A 20,121-nucleotide genomic window follows, 5' to 3' on the forward strand; every position below is an offset into this window, starting at 1 on the left:
GTGAGCAAACAATTAATGCGATTGTGACCAAGTTTCGCACTCAGTTTACTTTATTGGACATTAAACCAACCACACGAATGCGTACAGTGCGTACAGAAGAGAATATTGCGTCTGTTTCTGAGAGTGTTGCTGAAGACCGTGAAATGTCGATTCGTCGCCGTTCGCAGCAATTGGGTTTGTGTTATTCGACCACATGGAAGATTTTACGCAAAGATCTTGGTGTAAAACCGTATAAAATACAGCTCGTGCAAGAACTGAAGCCGAACGATCTGCCACAACGTCGAATTTTCAGTGAATGGGCCCTAGAAAAGTTGGCAGAAAATCCGCTTTTTTATCGACAAATTTTGTTCAGCGATGAGGCTCATTTCTGGTTGAATGGCTACGTAAATAAGCAAAATTGCCGCATTTGGAGTGAAGAGCAACCAGAAGCCGTTCAAGAACTGCCCATGCATCCCGAAAAATGCACTGTTTGGTGTGGTTTGTACCTGGTGGAATCATTGGACCGTATTTTTTCAAAGATGCTGTTGGACGCAACGTTACGGTGAATGGCGATCGCTATCGTTCGATGCTAACAAACTTTTTGTTGCCAAAAATGGAAGAACTGAACTTGGTTGACATGTGGTTTCAACAAGATGGCGCTACATGCCACACAGCTCGCGATTCTATGGCCATTTTGAGGGAAAACTTCGGAGAACAATTCATCTCAAGAAATGGACCGGTAAGTTGGCCACCAAGATCATGCGATTTGACGCCTTTAGACTATTTTTTGTGGCGCTACGTCAAGTCTAAAGTCTACAGAAATAAGCCAGCAACTATTCCAGCTTTGGAAGACAACATTTCCGAAGAAATTCGGGCTATTCCGGCCGAAATGCTCGAAAAAGTTGCCCAAAATTGGACTTTCCGAATGGACCACCTAAGACGCAGCCGCGGTCAACATTTAAATGAAATTATCTTCAAAAAGTAAATGTCATGGACCAATCTAACGTTTCAAATAAAGAACCGATGAGTTTTTGCAAATTTTATGCGTTTTTTTTTTTAAAAAGTTATCAAGCTCTTAACAAATCACCCTTTACTAATTTCCTTTGAAAATTTCATGGGGGTTTGATGACAGATCAGTTTAACCAGTTCGCATCCCGAAAATAAATGCAAAGATTTTACCTATCAGATTCCGGATTTATAAGAACTATTTTTGTTTGAGTTTTAAAGGAATCATAAACATATCCTGTAAATGTGCAAGAAAATTAAGAAAAAATACCTTGATTTGAAATCTAAAATCTATAGTACACCAACTGTTTTATGATTACGAGAAGTAATATCTGGCAAATTTACATTTATGGTAAACGCACCTTCTGTACCCTCAATATCTGAAATCGGTCTATATGGAGGCCAGAGTTGCAACAACGAATTTTTATTTTGGACCAAATTTTTCCAAAATTCGTACCAGGGGACCAGTTTTCTAATTTAAATTAATATAATTTAAAAGTTACAATCTTTCTAAAATTTTTCTTCGAAAGAAAATTTTTTCAAAATATTATTTCTATATAAAATTTTGACCTCATTCTATTTCTATTGAAAATTTTGTCCATATTTTATTTCTATAGAAAATTTGGTCCAAATTTTATTTCAATAGATTTCATTTTAGCCAAAATTTCAATTTAGCCAAAATTTAATTTCTATAGAAAATGTAGCCAAAGTTTAATTTTATTGAAAATTTAGCCAAAATTTAATTTCTGTAAAAAATTTAGCTAAAATTTTATTTCTATTACATATTTAGCAGAAATCCTTTTCTATAGAAAGTTATCGCAAAATTTTATTTTTTCTTAAAATTTGTACAAAATTTTTGCATAATATTGTATCCAAAAATTTTGTAAGAAGCTTATTTCTATACAAAATTTTGTTAAAATTTTATTTCTATGAAAAATTTGTTAAAATTTTATTTCTATGAAAATTTTGTTAAAATTTTATTTCTATAGAATTTTTTGTCCAAATGTTATTTCTGCAGAAAAATTCCATTTGGTCTGACCATCGGACCAACTTCAATAATTTTTTGGGTCTATTTTGGTCAATCGGACTAATGGGGCTACGCCAAAAACATGGAAGGATACGTACAGTATTCAGCACATCTATTGTAGTTCTAGAATATAGACCCCAAAACGGAGGGCCGGTTTATAAGGGGACTATATCAAAAACTGGACCGATACACAATATGTTCGGCACACCTCTTAATGGTCCTAGAATACCTCCAGATTTCCAATTTCAGGCATATTGGATAAAAACTACGGATTGTAGAAGTCCAAGAAGTAAACTCGTAACATCGGTCTAAAAGGGGGCTATATCAAAACTTCGTCCGATAATGACCATCTTCGGCACGCCTTGTAATGGTCCTATAATACCTCTAGATTTCCAATTTCAGACAAATTGGATAAAAACTACGGATTCTAGAAGCCCAAGAAATAAAATCGGGAGTTCTGTCTATATGGGAGCTATATTAAAACATGGTCCGATAATCACCATTTTCAGCACTCCTCCTTATAGCCCTAGAATACCTAGGTTTCCAATTTCTGGCAAATTGGATAAAAACTACGGTTTTTATAAGCCCAAGACCCCAAATCGGGCGATCGGTTGATATGGGAGCTATATAAAAACCTGGACCGTTCTAGCTCATCTTCGACATGACAAACTTATTATACCCCTGTCACCATTCTATGGTGGTGGGTATAAAAATATTTTTATGTAGAAAATTTTGTCAAAAATTTATTTCTATAGAAAATTTAGCCAAAATTTTGCTTCTATAGAAAATTGTGCAAAATTTTATTTACACAATAAATTTTCCAAAATTTCTATTAATAATTTTTTCAAATTTTTTTCTATAGAAAATTGTGCCAAAATTTTGTTACTATAAATTTTTTTATACAAAATTTATACAACATTTTATGTCGATAGAAAATTTAGTCAACATTTTATTTTTAGAGAAAATTTAGTCTAAATTTTCTTTCTATAGAAAATTTTGCAGCATTTTATTTCTTTAGAAAATTTTGCAAAATTTTATTTACTACACAAAAAATTTTCCAAAAATTTCTATTGATATTTTTTTCAAAATTTTATTTCTATAGAAAATTTTGTCAAAATTTTTTTACTATAGTTTTTTTATAGAAAATTTGGTAAAAAATTATTTATATAGAAAATTTTCTCAAACATTTATTTATATAGAGAATTTAGTTCAAATTTTGTTTCTATAGAAAATTTTGCAAACTTTTATTTACTACACAAAAATTTTTCCAAATTTTCTATTTATATTTTTTTCAAAATTTTATTACTATAAAACAATTTGTCAAAATTTTATTTATATAGCAAATTTTCTCAAATTTTTTTCTTACTGATACTCACTGCTAAGTCGAAAACTGGTAAAAGTGACTCAAATTTTGCTATATAAAAAATTATGAATGTTTCCCAAATATTGCACGAGATTTTGTAGCAGTCTGATTTCAGATTTTATCAAAATGTAGATCTAAATACAAAGTTGTGCAGAGTATGTTACAATCGGCCCGCCCGACTTTAGACTTTCTTTGCATTTTTATTTTTTGCTATAATTGTGTTACGTCCCATAACGTTAGATTTAATTTTTAGGTACAGAGATTTTCTATAAATATATACAATTTTGTCTAAATCGATTCAGATTCAAATTCATGCATATGGGAATATAACCCTTTATAATAATTTTCGTCCACAAATACATATACTGTCGGTATCTTCTCATATTATGATGGGTATTTATATCATTATTTTATTTATTAAACATTGCCCTAAATTTGAAATAAAGAGTTTAATTGGTATAGATGCGAAATTAAGACCTTTCTTGCACACATAAATAAATACGATACTTTATATCGATCCATATATATACCCCATATATACCCCCTCAATAGAACTACAAATTAGTGGTACTAAAATGAGATTTAGTTGTATTACCCGGAGTCGACTCCGGAGTCGGAGTCGGAGTCGAGCTAATGAAAAATGGTGGAGTCGGAGTCGAGCAAAATTGGCTCGACTCCACAGCCCTGATGTCTGGGGTGGAGTACATTCCTCCTGGGACATGCGTATGTAAATGTAATCCGTAGCGATGCCAATTTATAAGTGGTTATAACTTTTTGATTAGAATTACCTACAAGATTACCGGGTAATTAGAGTTTTAGCTGGGATTTTGCATACTCGATACTTCATTGGACTGTTGGAAAGTTTCTTAAAATGAACTAAAACGAAATGAATTGTTTGCATAAACAGACCCTAATGTTAGCATCAGATTTATTGAATCTTTTTAAATATCAAATGGAAAAAAAGATGCACAGTTGAGACCATTTCTATCTCAAAAATTCTATTTCTACAACAATTTAATCTTTTTAATATTAATTGTAAAACTACATAGGCAAAATCCATGGTTTAACTGATGGTAAAACAAGTATACGAAAACGAAATGTCGGGCAGGCCGAATCTTATGTACCCTCCACCATGGATTGCATACAAAGTTCTACAAAAGAGTATCAAACTAATGCAACAACAAATCGAAATCTATTTTTAGAGACATTGCTGAATTCACCTGATTGGTGAACGGTCACACAATGCCGTCTTTCTAGTCAAGAACAGTTACTGTGACAACCACACAGACGAAAAAGACTTTTTGTTCATATGTTTCGGTGTACAAATTGTATGTTTGCAACTACAAGTGTAGCTTAACCAACAAAGGAAAAGAATGTTAGTCTTTGTTTACAGCTCAGATGCAGTAAAAAGCTGTCACACCAGGGTTGATAAAGTTGACACTTTTGTGCTTTTTTTGATACATTTCGACTGCCAAAAGCACCGTGGCACGACCTCGAGCCATTTGGTACTTTTTCATTCATAATTACTTAAATGTGAACGTTTCTCAGATATCAGCTCAACTCCAAAAATTATAAATAGAGGACATTGAAGACATAAATGTATTCCAAAATGAGGATATTATAGTTTTTATTATAGGATCTCAACATTTTTGAGAGCATGAGAGGAATATTGGCTATACCGCATTCGTCCGCAAATGTGATTTTTTTCCACCACTCTGAGGAACATACTATTATAAGATAGTGTATATATTTGAAATGCCAAAAAGGAGACGAAATACTGTTTTGTAGATTGGTAGAATTCTTGATTTGATAGATTTTGCAAAGAGATACCTCTTCATAAATTTTCTATTGAAATAAACTTCTGGCAAATTTTGACAAAATCTTCTATGGAAATAAAATTTTGACAAAATCTTCTATGGAAATAAAATTTTGACAAAATTTTCTATAGAAATAAAATTTTGACAAAATTTTCTATAGAAATTAAATTTTGACAAAATTTTCTATAGAAATTAAATTTTGACAAAATTTACACAGAAATAAAATTTTTACAAAATTTTCGCAGAAATAAAATTTTTACAAAATTTTCGCAGAAATAAAATTTTTAGAAAATTTCCTGCAAACATAAACTTTTGACAAAATTTTCTATAGAAATAAAATTTTGACAAAATTTTCTATAGAAATAAAATTTTGACAAAATTTTCTATAGAAATAAAATTTTGCAAAATAAATTTTTTTTAGAAAATCTAAAAAAAATGTTGAAGTCTAGATTTAAAAACGTTTACAATAGTCTTCAATGTTGATATTATGTAATTTTAGCTCCTTTTGGCTTGGAAAAGTAAATTTTTAATACATTTGTAGTACTTTTACGTCAACATCATTTATCATCTCTGTGTCACACATGTATTTAAAATTACAAAACAGGTGTCCTCATATGGGGACGGAGGGCAGTAATGGGTTAAAATAAAAAACCCTTCAAATATAGTCTAAGACTTATTTTGGGGTTTTTGTATCTTTGGTTTAAAGTTTTGTTATTTTGAAATTAAGATAACCCTTTTTTTATTTTGAAGTATCTGTTATAATTTGGATTTGGTATTTGTTTGTGTGTGAATAGCTTTATTTATGTATCGCATAAAGATGATGGGAATTCCATAAATGAGGACTGTATCCTAAATTAATTTGATTTGTTCTAGATTTAAAGCTATATAGGTCCCTAAAAGTGTCTTTATTTTAAAGGAACCACATCTTTCGCCCGGAATCAAAATCCTTAATGGAAGGAAGTAATGTTTTTTTAGTGTATGCAAGTGCAGCCAAAACGACAAATCTTCTCAGAGACAATGAGTGTGATGCTAAAATGTTATCTACTTTTTGAATACAAAAACGTACGCCCAAAACATATTTCCTTCTTCCCAACGAAATTTTTGATAAACGAACATTTCGCTGAAATACCATGAGTATTTATCGGTTCGTGAGCGTAATATACCACGCTTAATCAAATACTGATGATTGCGGGTATAGGTTAGGTTAGGTTAGGTTAGGTGGCAGCCCGATGTATCAGGATCACTTAGACTATTCAGTTCATTGTGATACCACATTGGTGAACTTGTGCTGCCCGATTCCATGTTAAGCTCAATGACAAGGGACCTCCTTTTTATAGCCGAGTCTGAACGGCGTTCCACATTGCAGTGAAACTACTTAGAGAATCTTTAAAACCCTCAGAAATGTCACCAGCATTATTGAGGTGGGATAATCCACCGCTGAAAAACTTTTTGGTGATCGGTCGAAACAGGAATCGAACCTACGACCTTGTGTATGCAAGGCGGGCATGCTAACCATTGCACCACGGAGGCTCCCATTGCGGGCATAATTGCGCTTGTAATTTCGGGACGAGCTGTTGAGGCACAATAACTTCTGTGCTTCATGAAAATTTTCGTGACTCTTCGCAAGTCAGGACGTTTGCCGTGAGTCACCAGAGTGATGGTGACGTCAATCACACAAATTCTTTTCCACATGTGCGTGAGTAAACTTTTCCCAAACCCATTTGCCATTAGAAGTAGTTTGTGCGCTCATGGTGACGTCAACCACACAAATTCTTTTCCACATGTGCGTGAGTAAACTTTTCCCAAACCCATTTGCCATTAGAAGCAGTTTGTGCGCTACTGTAAAAAATATGATGATGATTAGTCTTGTGTTGTTCCGGAACGAACTAGTTCCAATGAACGGTTCACTAAAAGGAACGACTGTCACTAGTTCCATCTCTTTCGTCCTCATCGTTCCTTTTGTCATTTAGTTTTATTTTCAACTTACGCTCCATAGTTCCGCGGATCGCAATTTGATTTTTTGACTTTTGTTTGAGCTATAAGACAATTTATTCATTTTGGCGCGTATGTATATTAAATCATTGATTGGTATGCTGCTTTTCAATAGAATCATTAGTTCCAGCTCAGTTAAGTTACTTCTTTAAATTTTCCATTCATTATTGTTTCTTCCTATATTACTATAAACTATTTTAAGTAATTCTACTCAATTTTTAATATTTTTTGTATCTTTCATTTGACCACGAACTTCGTTGCTCATAGTACACAATATCATCTCTGCCTTTAGTAGATGACAGTGATGACAAATATAAAAAACTAGAACGAAAAGAAACGATGGAACGATTTGAAGGAACTAGTTCCTTTGTACAAAAGGAACGACGAGTCCGAATCACTATAGTGAAAGATTTTGCCCAAGACTAAGGATGACGATGTAATTTTTGATTGCTTTAATTGAAATATTGAAATTGAAACACGAACTTTAAGTTCGCTTGTATAGACCAAGTTTAAGCTAACTACTATGCAATGCAGAAATTACATTAACAAAAGTGTATACAACACTTCGCTAACGGCAACCGATGTCTTCCGATTGCAGACAGCGTCGTTTTTTGTAAACTCATTTGGCATTTCATTAGTAAACAATACCGCGTGCTATCGCTTCGTTGAAAAATTGTTTCTTAAAATAGAGAATTACTAAAAAAGTATAAAGTGTTTTAATAACAATATTATTAATGTGTTTGGCTGTTTGAATATTTCTTCCAAAATAGCACGAAGGGTGTTAGCAAACGACATTTGAGAAGGCCTTTTAAAAAAGAAAGGGTCCTGTATTCCAGAAAACTGTATTGTTATATTTTGAAGTTTCTTATTAAATTGTTATATGAATAAATTTATGTTTTATGAAAATATACATTTTTAACCATCTTTTATTGTAGTAAGATAAAAAATATTGATTTTAGGGACAACTTTTAATTAACTAACTTTTCTTTGACTGAAAACTAACTAACTTTAAATTAATGTATTGGGAACTAACTTAAAGCTAATTGAAAGTAGTGTAGAGTTGGACAATTGACTACTTCCTATGACATCGCCATGTTAAAATAGTAAGATGAATCCATATAAATTCAATCCAAATGTCACCCACTACTACTTGAGAAATAACCAGCTTTCATTTAGTTTGAAGTTAACTGCATGTACGACTGGGAAATAGTTCTTTCCTTCCGTATGTTATTTCTGTAACCGTTAACTTGTTGGAAACAAACAAATCAATGGGTACAATAAACATACCCCTGTAATAAAAAGCGTCGCCAAAAAAGTAGTGAAAATGTTCTTTTTGGGTCCGGAAGTGGTGCAAAATTGACACAGAAGCGATGAATTTAACATGGACTTGTCATAGGATGCAAGTCCTCCATTTCAACAGCCGTTGCACTGAATTTGCATCACTTCTTTAGGGGTGATCTGAATTCAATGTTTTGGATGTAAATTAAAAAATTCTGTGATATGTCGTCAAATAAATAATTTTTATAATTTTTTATAATTTTCAATGGATTCTAACGCTTGTCGTTAGAAACGTTTGACCTCAAATATTTAGCATTTTTTTCGACAAAATTTAAAAGATTTGTACCACACCCAGAAAGAAGGGGCTCTAATGCCAACTGAAATTTATTTTAGTTCATGAAGATTAGTTGATTTTAGTTAAATTTTGCACAATATGAGTAAATGTTCCTTATTTGAATAATTTTTTGCTAACTTTAATGGCGTGAACTAAAAAAAAAGTTGTATACAAATAGAGTGCACAATTGTACTACAAAATAAAATAGTTCATATTATCCTAAAATGGCAGAAGTTTGCTTAAATTGAGTTCGTAAGTAAATTTTACTAAAATTTTACCTGTCTTGAACTTCGTACAGCGCTAAAGACATTTTAGCAATTTTTCAATCCAATTTTTTCTTTCAACATATGAAATTTTCTTAAACAACAGAAAAAATTAATTAAAAAAAAATTCTTCAGTTTGACAAAAAGTAATAACTTATTTATAACATGTTGCAATTAGAAAACTATTTTAGTTTTAGTTAAAAATACCCATTAAAAGTATAAAAAAATCGAGTTATAAACAAGTAAGGAAAGTCAAAAGTCGGGCGGGGCCGACTATATTATACCCTGCACCACTTTGTAGATCTAAATTTTCGATACCATACCACATCCGTCAATTGTGTTGGGTGCTATATATAAAAGGTTTGTCCCAAATACATACATTTTAATATCTCTCGATCTGGACAGAATTTGATAGACTTTTACAAAATCTATAGACTCAAAATTTAAGTCGGCTAATGCACTAGGGTGGAACACAATTTTAGTACAAAATTTTACCCTATACCACAGCAGGGATGGAAAATAAGTTTTTAAGAAAGTACAAAGAAGGTATTTTTTTGATCGAAAAGGTACTTTTTACGAAATTTCAACAAAAATTCCACTGGAAGATTACTGTCAAGAATTGTCAAGAAAATAAAATTTTGACAAAATTTTCTATAGAAATAAAGATTTGAAAAAAATTTCTATAAAAATAAAATTTTGACAAAATTTTCTATATAAATAAAATTTTGACAAAATATTATATAGAAATAAAATTATGTAAAAAATTCTTATAAAAATAAAATTTTGCAAAAATTTTCTATATAAATAAAATTTTGACAAAATTTCCTATAGAAATAAAATTTTTACAAAATTTTCAATAGAAATAACATTTTGACAAAATTTCATATAGAAATAACATTTTGCAAAAATTTTTATATGGAAATAAATTTTTGACAAAATTTTCTACCGAAATAAAAAATCGATAATATAGAATCGCATGCTTTTTTCGACTAAAACATTCTTGAAACTCAATAAAATCGTGTTTTTGACTATGGCTTTTACAAAATCGAGATTTTCTTCCCGCATGAACTTCTCTGTTTTGCCAAATTTGTAAAAGACTAAGGTTGATAAAGACTTTCTCAAAATATTTTAATATCAAAGCTATTGTACCATAAATCTGATATCGGCTCAAAAATGTCTACACAAAAGGTACTAAATCATTCGCGGGGGTACTACGGTACTGACCGGGGTGAAAAAGTATTGAAAAAAGTACTATAGTACTGCATTTTCCATCCCTGTACCACAGTAGTGGTGAAGGGTATAAATATGGGAAATATTTAAATCTGAAGCAATTTTAAAGAAACTTCGAAAGATATATATGGGAGCTATATCTATATCTGAACCGATTTCTTCCAAAATCAATAGGGTTCTATTCTGACCCAAATAAGGAACATGTGCCAAATTTCAAGGCGATTGGACTTAAATTGCGACCTAGACTTTGATCACAAAAATGTGTTCACAGACAGACGGACGGACATGGTTATATCGACTCAGGGACCCACCCTGAGCATTATTGCCAAATACACCATGTGTCTATCTCGTCTCCTTCTGGGTGTTACAAACATATGCACTAACTTATAATACCCTGTTCCACAGTGTGGCACAGGGTATAAAAATTGCTTTAAAAGAACTTCCTTGGTAGTTAAAATAAAGAACATCATTGGGAGTACATCTTCTGGAAGTGCTTTTAAAGTTGTGCCTTTGGAAGAACTTCCAAATTTTTTTACTTGGAGGTTAAACAGATATATTTTATTCCGAAACGAAATTTTAGACCAATGAAGACTTTTTTGTTGGTAAACTCGTCTCTTTAAAAAGGTATAAATCTTTATTTATGCTACCCGTTTACACGTTTTTCCCAAACCAACTTTGTTTAGCCTGAAAGAAAAATTTAACAACAGATGAAAACTTTGTTGGTCTAAAATTTCGCTTCGCAGAAAGGAAATGAATTTTTTGGCATGCGGTGAGTCTGTTTAAATAAAAGTGTAAAAGTGAAATATTTATTCAAATTTCAGTAACTAATATCTCTCTCGCTTCTCTCTTTTCAATTAGAACTGGTACCCGACCAATGCTTGCTAATTTGTTTCGTTTGTTGTGCCCATAAAAAAATAATTATTTCCAACGTAGCGAAATTTTAATTTAATTTTTAATTTAATTTATTTATTTTCATATGTAACTAAGCCTTACAAACGCCTTATACAGTTACTTAAATCAACATTTTAAATACTACTCAAAACAATTCTCTTATTTCTAACATTAATATACTAACAATAATACAACAACAGGATACTACTCTATTATAATGTATAATAAAATTAAAATTATAAATATTTGGACACATATTACGAAATATAACATAAAGTATAAAAAATATAAATAAACAAATAAAACAAAACATATAACCTATACAACAAAAAATCATAATTACAAAAAGATATACATTAAAGAAAAGAAAAAAAAAATAAATAAAATAAAATAAAATAAATAAAACTAAAACTTATTTTAAAAAAATGTATATAAATAACACCACTTTGTGAAACGTACTTTCTCTCTTTCAAAAACTACTCTAAAATTTAATTTAAAATTTAATTTAATTTTAAACTAAACATGTTTTCCTTTATTGGTAAAGTTGTTAGTTTAAAGGCAAATACATCATTGTGTTGTTACCACGCTTGTCCCCAGAGCATATTGTTTAATCTCAATGAACTCCATTATTCCACAATTTCGTTTCCCAGAAAAGAATTTTTTGCGTGCAAATGTTTAAATTGGTACAAACAAAAACTGGATTTCATTTTTGAATAAAATTTATTTATCATGCATCTTTTATATTTTTGTTTTTGTTTCTGCTCTCCATTTCAGGGTTCCTTTGTAACATCTCTGTTTATTTTATGCTGTCTAACAGCGTTGTGTGGTCGCAGTACTGCATCATACTGCTCTCTAGATCGTATGAAGAAATTGGCAATGGAAGCATGCGAACATTTATTCGAAACTTTTGATATGCGAGAGAGGCGTTCCATAAATCATGGCCATAATGTGAACAGTGCTGATAATTCTGAATGTAAGTTTAAGTGTCGATATTTGGGCAATAGGTAAGTAGGAGCTAAATTCGGGCCGGGATCCTTAAACCTGAACACAATGATAAACACAATTTCCCACGGAACCAAATTTTAGACAAACGAAATACCTTTATTATAAAGCAATCTTTATTGACAGCAACTATAGTCAATTGTATGACCAGCGATTCAATGTCTATAATCGTTTTTATGTGCTTTAAGAGAAATTTCTCTTGCGTTGAAAGAAAACTTTCGTTTCTCAGCAAAGAAAACTCTCCTTTCGGTGTGCCATTCTGCTTTGGTAAATTGTACTTGAGGGATTTTTATGAAATGATATACTGCCTACAGTTTTAAAGTATATTAAGGCTATGTTTAATGATTTGTTCCTGCAAAAAAGGACGTAAGAAAAATCATAACTGATTGTGCCAAATTTGAGATCGGTTAAAAATATGCGTCATATGGTCATAATAATGCATTATCTCATTTCAATTGAGATCCATCCATTATTTCTTAGCCATGCCAAATTTTCGGAATATTTCGGATAAGATTTCGAACTCGAGTGTGGGAACAAAAACAAGTATATACAGCAGTAAGTTCGGCCGGGCCGAATCTTAAATACCCACCACCATGAATCAAATATTAGGGTTTCCTTTGAAATTTCAGGGGGGTTTGATGACAGATATTCTGCCAAGCAGAGCAGATCAACTAGTACACTTCCCCAAGATAAATTTCAAGATTTTACCTATGAAGACTATATCAGATTCTGGATTTATAAGAACCATTTTTGTTTGAGTTTTAGAGGAATCATTAACATCTCTTGTAAGTAAATCTTAAATCTGTAGATTTTCACCCGAGAAGTAAAATCTGGAAATTACATTGAGTTTCAAGCAATTTTCATGATCAGTGTGCCTTCTATATCCTCAAGAAGTGAAATCGGTCTATATGGAGGCATTACCAAACCGATAAAACACTAATCCGATACACGTTTTTGTGAGCCTAAAATACCAGAATATTTACAATTTCAGGCAAATCAGATAAAAACTACAGTTTCTAGAAACCTAAGGAGTTAAATCGGGAGATCGTTCTTATGGGGGCTATACTAAAATATGGACCGATACTCACCGTTTTCGGCACACCTCTTTATGGCCCGAAAATACCTCTAGATTTCCAATTTCAAGCAAATTGGATAAAAACTTCGGATTCTAGAAGCCTAAGAAGTAAACTCGGGATATCGGTCTATATGGGGGCTATACCAAAACATGGACCGATACTCACCATTTTCGGCACACCTCTTTATGGTCCTAAAATACATCTAGATTTCCAATTTCAGGGAAATTGGTTAAAAACTACGGTTTCTATAAGCCCAAGACCCCAAATCGGGAGGTCGGTTTATATGGGGACCATACCAAAACAGGGACCGATACTCACCATTTTAGGCACACATTTTCATGGTTCTAAAGTACCTCTCGATTTGCAATTTCGGGACAATTGAATAAAAACTGCGGATTCTAGAAGCCCAAGAAATAAAATCGGGAGATCGGTCTATATGGGGGCTATACCAAAACATGGGCCGTTACTCACAATTTTCGGCACACCTCTGTATGGTCCGAAAATACCTCTAGATTTCCAATTTCAAGCAATTTGGATGGAAACTACGGTTTCTATAAGCCCAAGAAGTAAATTCGGGAGATCGGTCTATATGGGGGCTATACCAAAACATTGACCGATACTCACCATTTTTGGCACACCTCTTTATGGTCATACAATACCTCTAGATTTCAAATTTCAAGCAAATTGGATAAAAACTAAGATTTCTATAAGACCAAGGCCCCAAATCGGGAGGTCAGTTTGTATGGGGACTATATCAAAACCTGGACCAATATAGCCCATCTTCGAACATGACCAGCCTGCAGACAAAAGACGAGTTTGTGCAAAATTTCAGCAGGATTGCTCCATTATTGAAGACTGTAGCGTGATTACAACAGACAGACAGACAGACGGACATGGTTATATTGTCTTAGAATTTCTCCCTGATCAAGAATATATATACTTTATATAGTCGGAAATCGATATTTCGATGTGTTACAAACGGAATGACAAACTTGTTATATCCACGTCACCATTCTATGGTGGTGGGTATAATTAAACATAAAGATTTACTAAATTCGTATTTCTTACTACATAGTTCAATATTTCTTTAAATTTGTAAATTTCACTAGAAATGTGTTCATCATGAACTTACTATGTCACTAAAGACATTCATGCAATTTTGAACTCCAATTTTTTCCTTCAAAATACAAAATTTTCTTTAACAAGTGAAAAATCTAATAAATTTTCTTCAATTTGTCGAAAAATATTTACTTATTTTTGTGATATCGGCGTGATGTCAGCGTTTGTAATACTGTTTCGTTAAAATTTTATAAAAATATTAAAAATTTCCTAAATTTAATCGAAAGTTTTCTTTCCTGGTGGGTTCACTTTTTTTCAGTGTACACGAACGAAAAAGACTGTTTTTCATATGTTTGGGTGTAAAAATTATATGTTTGGAAATTTTTTAACACAACATTTTTAAGTGCAAGCATATAATGTTCATAAACTAGCATAACATGTTTGGGACATAAAATGTTTTTAAGTATAATATGCTTGGATGCAAACATATATTAATTTAGAAATAGCCTATAAACATATGTGTATGTGTTTAGAAAGAGAGGCTTAGAGAGTATGCTACAAGTAGAAGAATGGAAGTAACCAATTGGCGCCTTAAAAAAATATATATACCCAGCAAAAACTAGGTAACCACATCTCATTACAAATTACATTACCAAAAGTAAAGCTGTCATTACACGTTGTATTACATTGCGCAGAGTTATAATGACTATATTGTAATGACAAAAATAAATACTTCTCGGTCATTTTCGAATTGTTATTCTAAAATTTTTAGGCAGTTGGCTGTTAATTAATGATGGTACCATAAGCTATAATTATTCACATAATTGAGCATTTACATAAAAAATCAAAAAGATTATTTAATGTAACGGTAATTCTGAAAATTTTTCCATTAAGAAACTTTTATCACAAATATTTCATACTAATTGTGTTTAAATTAATTACATTATCATATTATGTTACACTCATTCACATTACACTTCCAAAACTTAAACTAAATTTTAAATGCCATTTGCCTTATAAAAAAGGGACTTAAAATCCGTTTTTAGTAGATTTCGAACCTAATGTGAATTGGCTATTGGATATATTATAACATAATTCACGAATCCAACTCCCTTTAACAACCTACATTTATTTCTATTTTAAGTGTGATATTAATTTGCGTGTTATCTTATTTAGATGATTAATTAGATTTTTGTTTGTTTATACAATATTCGTTTCTATTCAAGTAGTTCTCCTATTACAACCTTCCCAGCAAAAACTAGGTAACCACATCTCATTACAATTGACATTACCAGGAGTAAACCTGTCATTACACTTTGCATTACATTGCGGCGAGTTATAATGACTAACTTGTAATGACAAAAATAAATACTTCTCGGTAATTTTCGAATTTTTATTCTCAAATTTTATGCAGTTGTAGTTAACGATTTAATAAAATAGAATAAATGATGGTACCATTAGGTATAATTATTTACATAATCGAGCACTTACATAAAAAATCAAAAAGAGTATGTAATGTAACGCTAATTCTGAAAATTTTTCCGTTTTATCACAAATATTTCATAATAATTGTGTTTAATGACATTGTCATATTATGTTTCAAAAAATAAATGCTTTCTATAGATCATTCACATTACACTTCCAAAATGCGCTTAAACTAAATTTCAAATGTCATTTGCCTTATAAAAAAGAGACTTAAAATCCACTTTTAGTAGATTTTGAACCTTATGTGAATTGGCTATTGGATATATTATAACGAAATTCACGAATCCAACTCCTTAAACAACCTACATTTATTTCTATTTTAAGTGTGAAATTAAATTGCATCTTATTTAGATTATTTATTCGATTTTTTGTTTATTTATACAATATTCGTTTCTATTCAAGTAGTTCTCCTATTACAGCATCACTCGCCATATTTTGATCCATTGTAATCGGCAATAGAAATCAATATTTTCGAGATTTGGTTGCCTGAGACAATAAGTGGCTATTTTGCAAGCTTTGGTGTATCTACGAATATGTCATTACATATTAGGTGATTATATGCTTTAAATGCACTACTTATTTTATGGCCGAAAGTATGCCAGGGGAGAAGTACTTTCCTTCTAGGACATGCGTATGTAAATGTAATCCGAAGCGATGCCAATTAATAAGTGGTTATTAATTTTTAAATAAGCTTACCTACAAGATTACCGGGTAATGAGAGTTTTTGCTGGGTTACTCGCCATATTTTGATCCATTGTAATCGGCGATAGAAATCAATATTTTAGAAATTTGGTTGCATGAGACAATAAGTGGCTATTGTGCAAGCTTCGGTGTATCTACGAATAAGTCATTACATATTAGGTGATTATATGCTTTAAAAGCACTACTTATTTTATGGCCGAAGGTATGCCTGGGGAGAAGTACTTTCCTCCAAGGACATGTGTATGTAAATGTAATCCGAAGCGATGCCAATTAATAAGTGGTTATTAATTTTTAAATAGGCTTACCTACAAGATTACCGGGTAATGAAAGTTTTTGCTGGGTACACATAAAAAATTTTTTTCTGATTCAATCACGAAATTAATTGATCCAATTAATTTTTTAATTGAAATGTCTTCAATCACAGAAATGATAGTATCAAGTAAAAAATTAATTGATCCAATTAAATATTTAATTGATACTATTAATTTGTGTGATTGATTTTTATTTCAATTAAAAAAATTGTTGAATCAATTAAGTTTTTAATTGAATATTTTTTAAAACTCAATTAAGATATTAATTGGAAAAATTTTCGTGAAAATTTTTTCTGTGTACATAAAGAAAATTTTATTAATTTTTTTTCTACCAGTGTATGCCTAAGTTGAAACACAATGTTGTTTGATGTTTGGGACATATGTTACAGAAGCGATTTTTTTGAGGGTGTAGGGAGTATATGTAACAGAGCCGATCTTTTGTGGGTGTAGCTGACACTATTCATTATTTAAAAAATAAATTATCAAGCACTGACGCTCCAAATAAATCTTATTGTTTACTTGAGGCTTTTACTCTTGAATCCAAATGTCAAGAACCTCTGTTAATTTAAAGAGAATCCCCATGTTCATAACAGTTAACGTAAACTTTCAACCTACTATTAACATACAAATTCCTTCGATCTATCTTTGCATGTAAAATATTTTGAATTTTTATATTTGGCCTACCTCAACGACTTTAATAACTTTAACGAAAATATGCAATGGTGAATGATCCTAAATTCAATGTGGAAAATTTTAAAACCAAGATTTTAAACTTTCTTTCAACTAAAAAGAGCTTGTTTTAGAAAAGTTTATTCATAACATTTTGTGTCTGTAAATTTAGGTTCCAAACGATTTCATATTAGGCTAATATATTTTCAGTGTATGATATGGAGTCTACACGGACGAAAACGACTGTTTTTCATATGTTTGGGTGTAAAAAGTATATCTTTGGAACTCAAATTTTTTAACACAATATTTTTAGGTGCAAGCATATAATGTTTATAAACTTGCATAACATATTTGGGACATATATGTTAGAACATATTATGTTTGGGACATAAAATGTTTGTAAATATAATACAGTAATCCCTCGATTTACGTCGTTATTGGTTCCGGAATTTGACGACGTTAATCGAAACGACGTAAACCGAATTAAAAATTGCTCATACTTACTCCTAAGTCCATTTATGTTGTATATGCATGTACATAATAAAAAACTTCAAAAATAAAGGTAATTCAGTAATTTCGGTAAGAATTTCAGAAAAAATGTTTCGATGTCATCATAGTTGATACTTTTTTTACTTGTGGAAGGCGTTTCTGATAAAGTGGGCGAAAAAATCGACGTCGTAAATCGAATGGCGACGTAAATCGAAGTTTTGTGGAACAAAAAATTTTACGACGTAAATCGAAACAACGTAAACCGAGACGACGTAAATCGAGGGATTACTGTATCCTTAAATGCAAACATATATTAATTTGGAAATATCCTATAAACATATATGTGTATAGAAAGAGAGACCTAGTGAGTATGCTGCAAGTAAAATAATGGAAGTAACCAATTGGCGCCTTAAAAATATATCCACACAAAAAAAATCATTAACAGTTTTTACTACCAGTGTATGCCCTAAGGTGAAACATAATATGTTTGAACAATACAAACAATATTTTGTTTGGACCAATCCTGAATATATATATGATTGAAGCAAAATGTGTTTGGGGTATATGTTACAGAAGCGATTTTTATATCAGAGAAGTTTTCATTTATTCTTAGAATTATTCTTGGAAGCGAAACAAACTTCATTGAGGGTAAACGGGTACCATAGACAACGATGTGCGTGCATGCAAATCAAGATGATCGAAAAAAAAACAATAAAATTTGTAGGATGTCTTCATAACAATCATACAAAAGAGTTCTGATATACTCGTAACATGTATAGCCATGTATCTTTCAGGCTCAACAGATTATTAAATATAGAAGAAAATCTGATAATAAGAGCAGCTTTGAGAACAATCTTCCGCTCATTTAATTTAATTTATTTAACAAAAAGTATATTTATTGAATTGGTACTTTGGATCATTCCCTATAAGTTATAATAAAATGTGCCAAAACTATATATCCTTAATATTTATTTCTTATTACGACTTGAGGTCCTTTGCTAATTGTTAATTGTCAAATAACTTTCTTTAGGGATGGACGAAAATTTTCTCTTTTTTCTTATTTTTGTTTATGTGTTAAAATTAGTAGAAATATTGGATTTTTTTAAAGAGACCTCAAACCGAAATTAGAAATAAATAAACTTTATACACGCAAAAAAATAATTCTTTCCTCCCAAACGAAATTTTAGACAAACAAAGTTCGTTTCTCATTTGCTTTTCGCTGTAAGGAAGTGTATTTGGAAGAAAAGTATATACTTTTTGTGATAAACGTTTATTCTTTTCCAGGATGTAAAAACAATTTCATAAAGACAAACTCAAAAAAAAAAACATTGTTTTCTTGCTAATTGCATTTTCCCTCACATCTTTCTCACATCGACGAGGTTTTTTAGTCCTAACACCTTTTCCTGTAACACCAACAATGTAGAAGAAATTATACGATTTTATAAATTTTTAAATTTTTTTACCTTTCGCCTGGAAGGAGAATCGAACCGCGGACCATGCACTTTGTAAGCCAACACACTAACCACTGAGCTATGTACCTGTTATGGTCATCAATAGATAAATATCCATATAAGTTATATTTATAGCATAGCTTGCGGCGCCCACGAACCGAATAAACAAAGTTTATTTAACAGAAACAAACATTTAGTTTGGCACCGTGGTGCAGTGGTTGCTACATCCGACTTCCATGCCAAGGTCGTGGGTTCGATCCCTGCTTCGACCAAAGTTTTTTTTGCTTGTTTACATATATTACAGATATGTTCGGAAGATTCCGAAAAAATGTTCAACATACATTGTAGTATATTAAATTTTGAACTGTAAAATGTGTCTTATTAAAGACCTAAAGTCAGAAAAGAACAGTGATTGATATAAACGAAATGGACTGTGTTGTTGTTTCAAAAATAAGTTTTTTATTGAAAAATAAAAATTTTGTAACAAACGAATTTTTTTGGTGATAAAAGTTTAAAATTTTCGAAGCAATTCAAAAAACTCTAACAAAAGAAAAACGTTTTTTTTTTCTTTGCGTGTAATTTTATTCTGCTTTTACTTATTCATTTTCATCTTTAAAGAAAACCACTACACTGAATGAAGGAAACCTTTTACTTTATTGAGGAACAGAATTTCAGACTTTACAAAAAAAAAAAAAAAA

General features: G+C 31.2%; 1 protein-coding gene across 1 annotated transcript in view; it reads left to right on the forward strand.

Annotated features, from left to right (window-relative positions):
- Ilp8 (Insulin-like peptide 8) overlaps positions 1-20,121 on the forward strand; it is an 84,891-nt gene that overhangs the window by 34,466 nt on the left and 30,304 nt on the right. The window contains exon 2 of the mRNA XM_075307309.1: positions 11,954-12,152. Within this exon, the coding sequence (XP_075163424.1) occupies positions 11,954-12,152 (199 nt within the window). The remainder of the gene's footprint in view (positions 1-11,953; positions 12,153-20,121) is intronic.

This window comes from Haematobia irritans, chromosome 4 (genome assembly GCF_050003625.1).
Source record: "Haematobia irritans isolate KBUSLIRL chromosome 4, ASM5000362v1, whole genome shotgun sequence".
Classification (NCBI taxonomy): Eukaryota; Metazoa; Arthropoda; class Insecta; order Diptera; family Muscidae; genus Haematobia; species Haematobia irritans.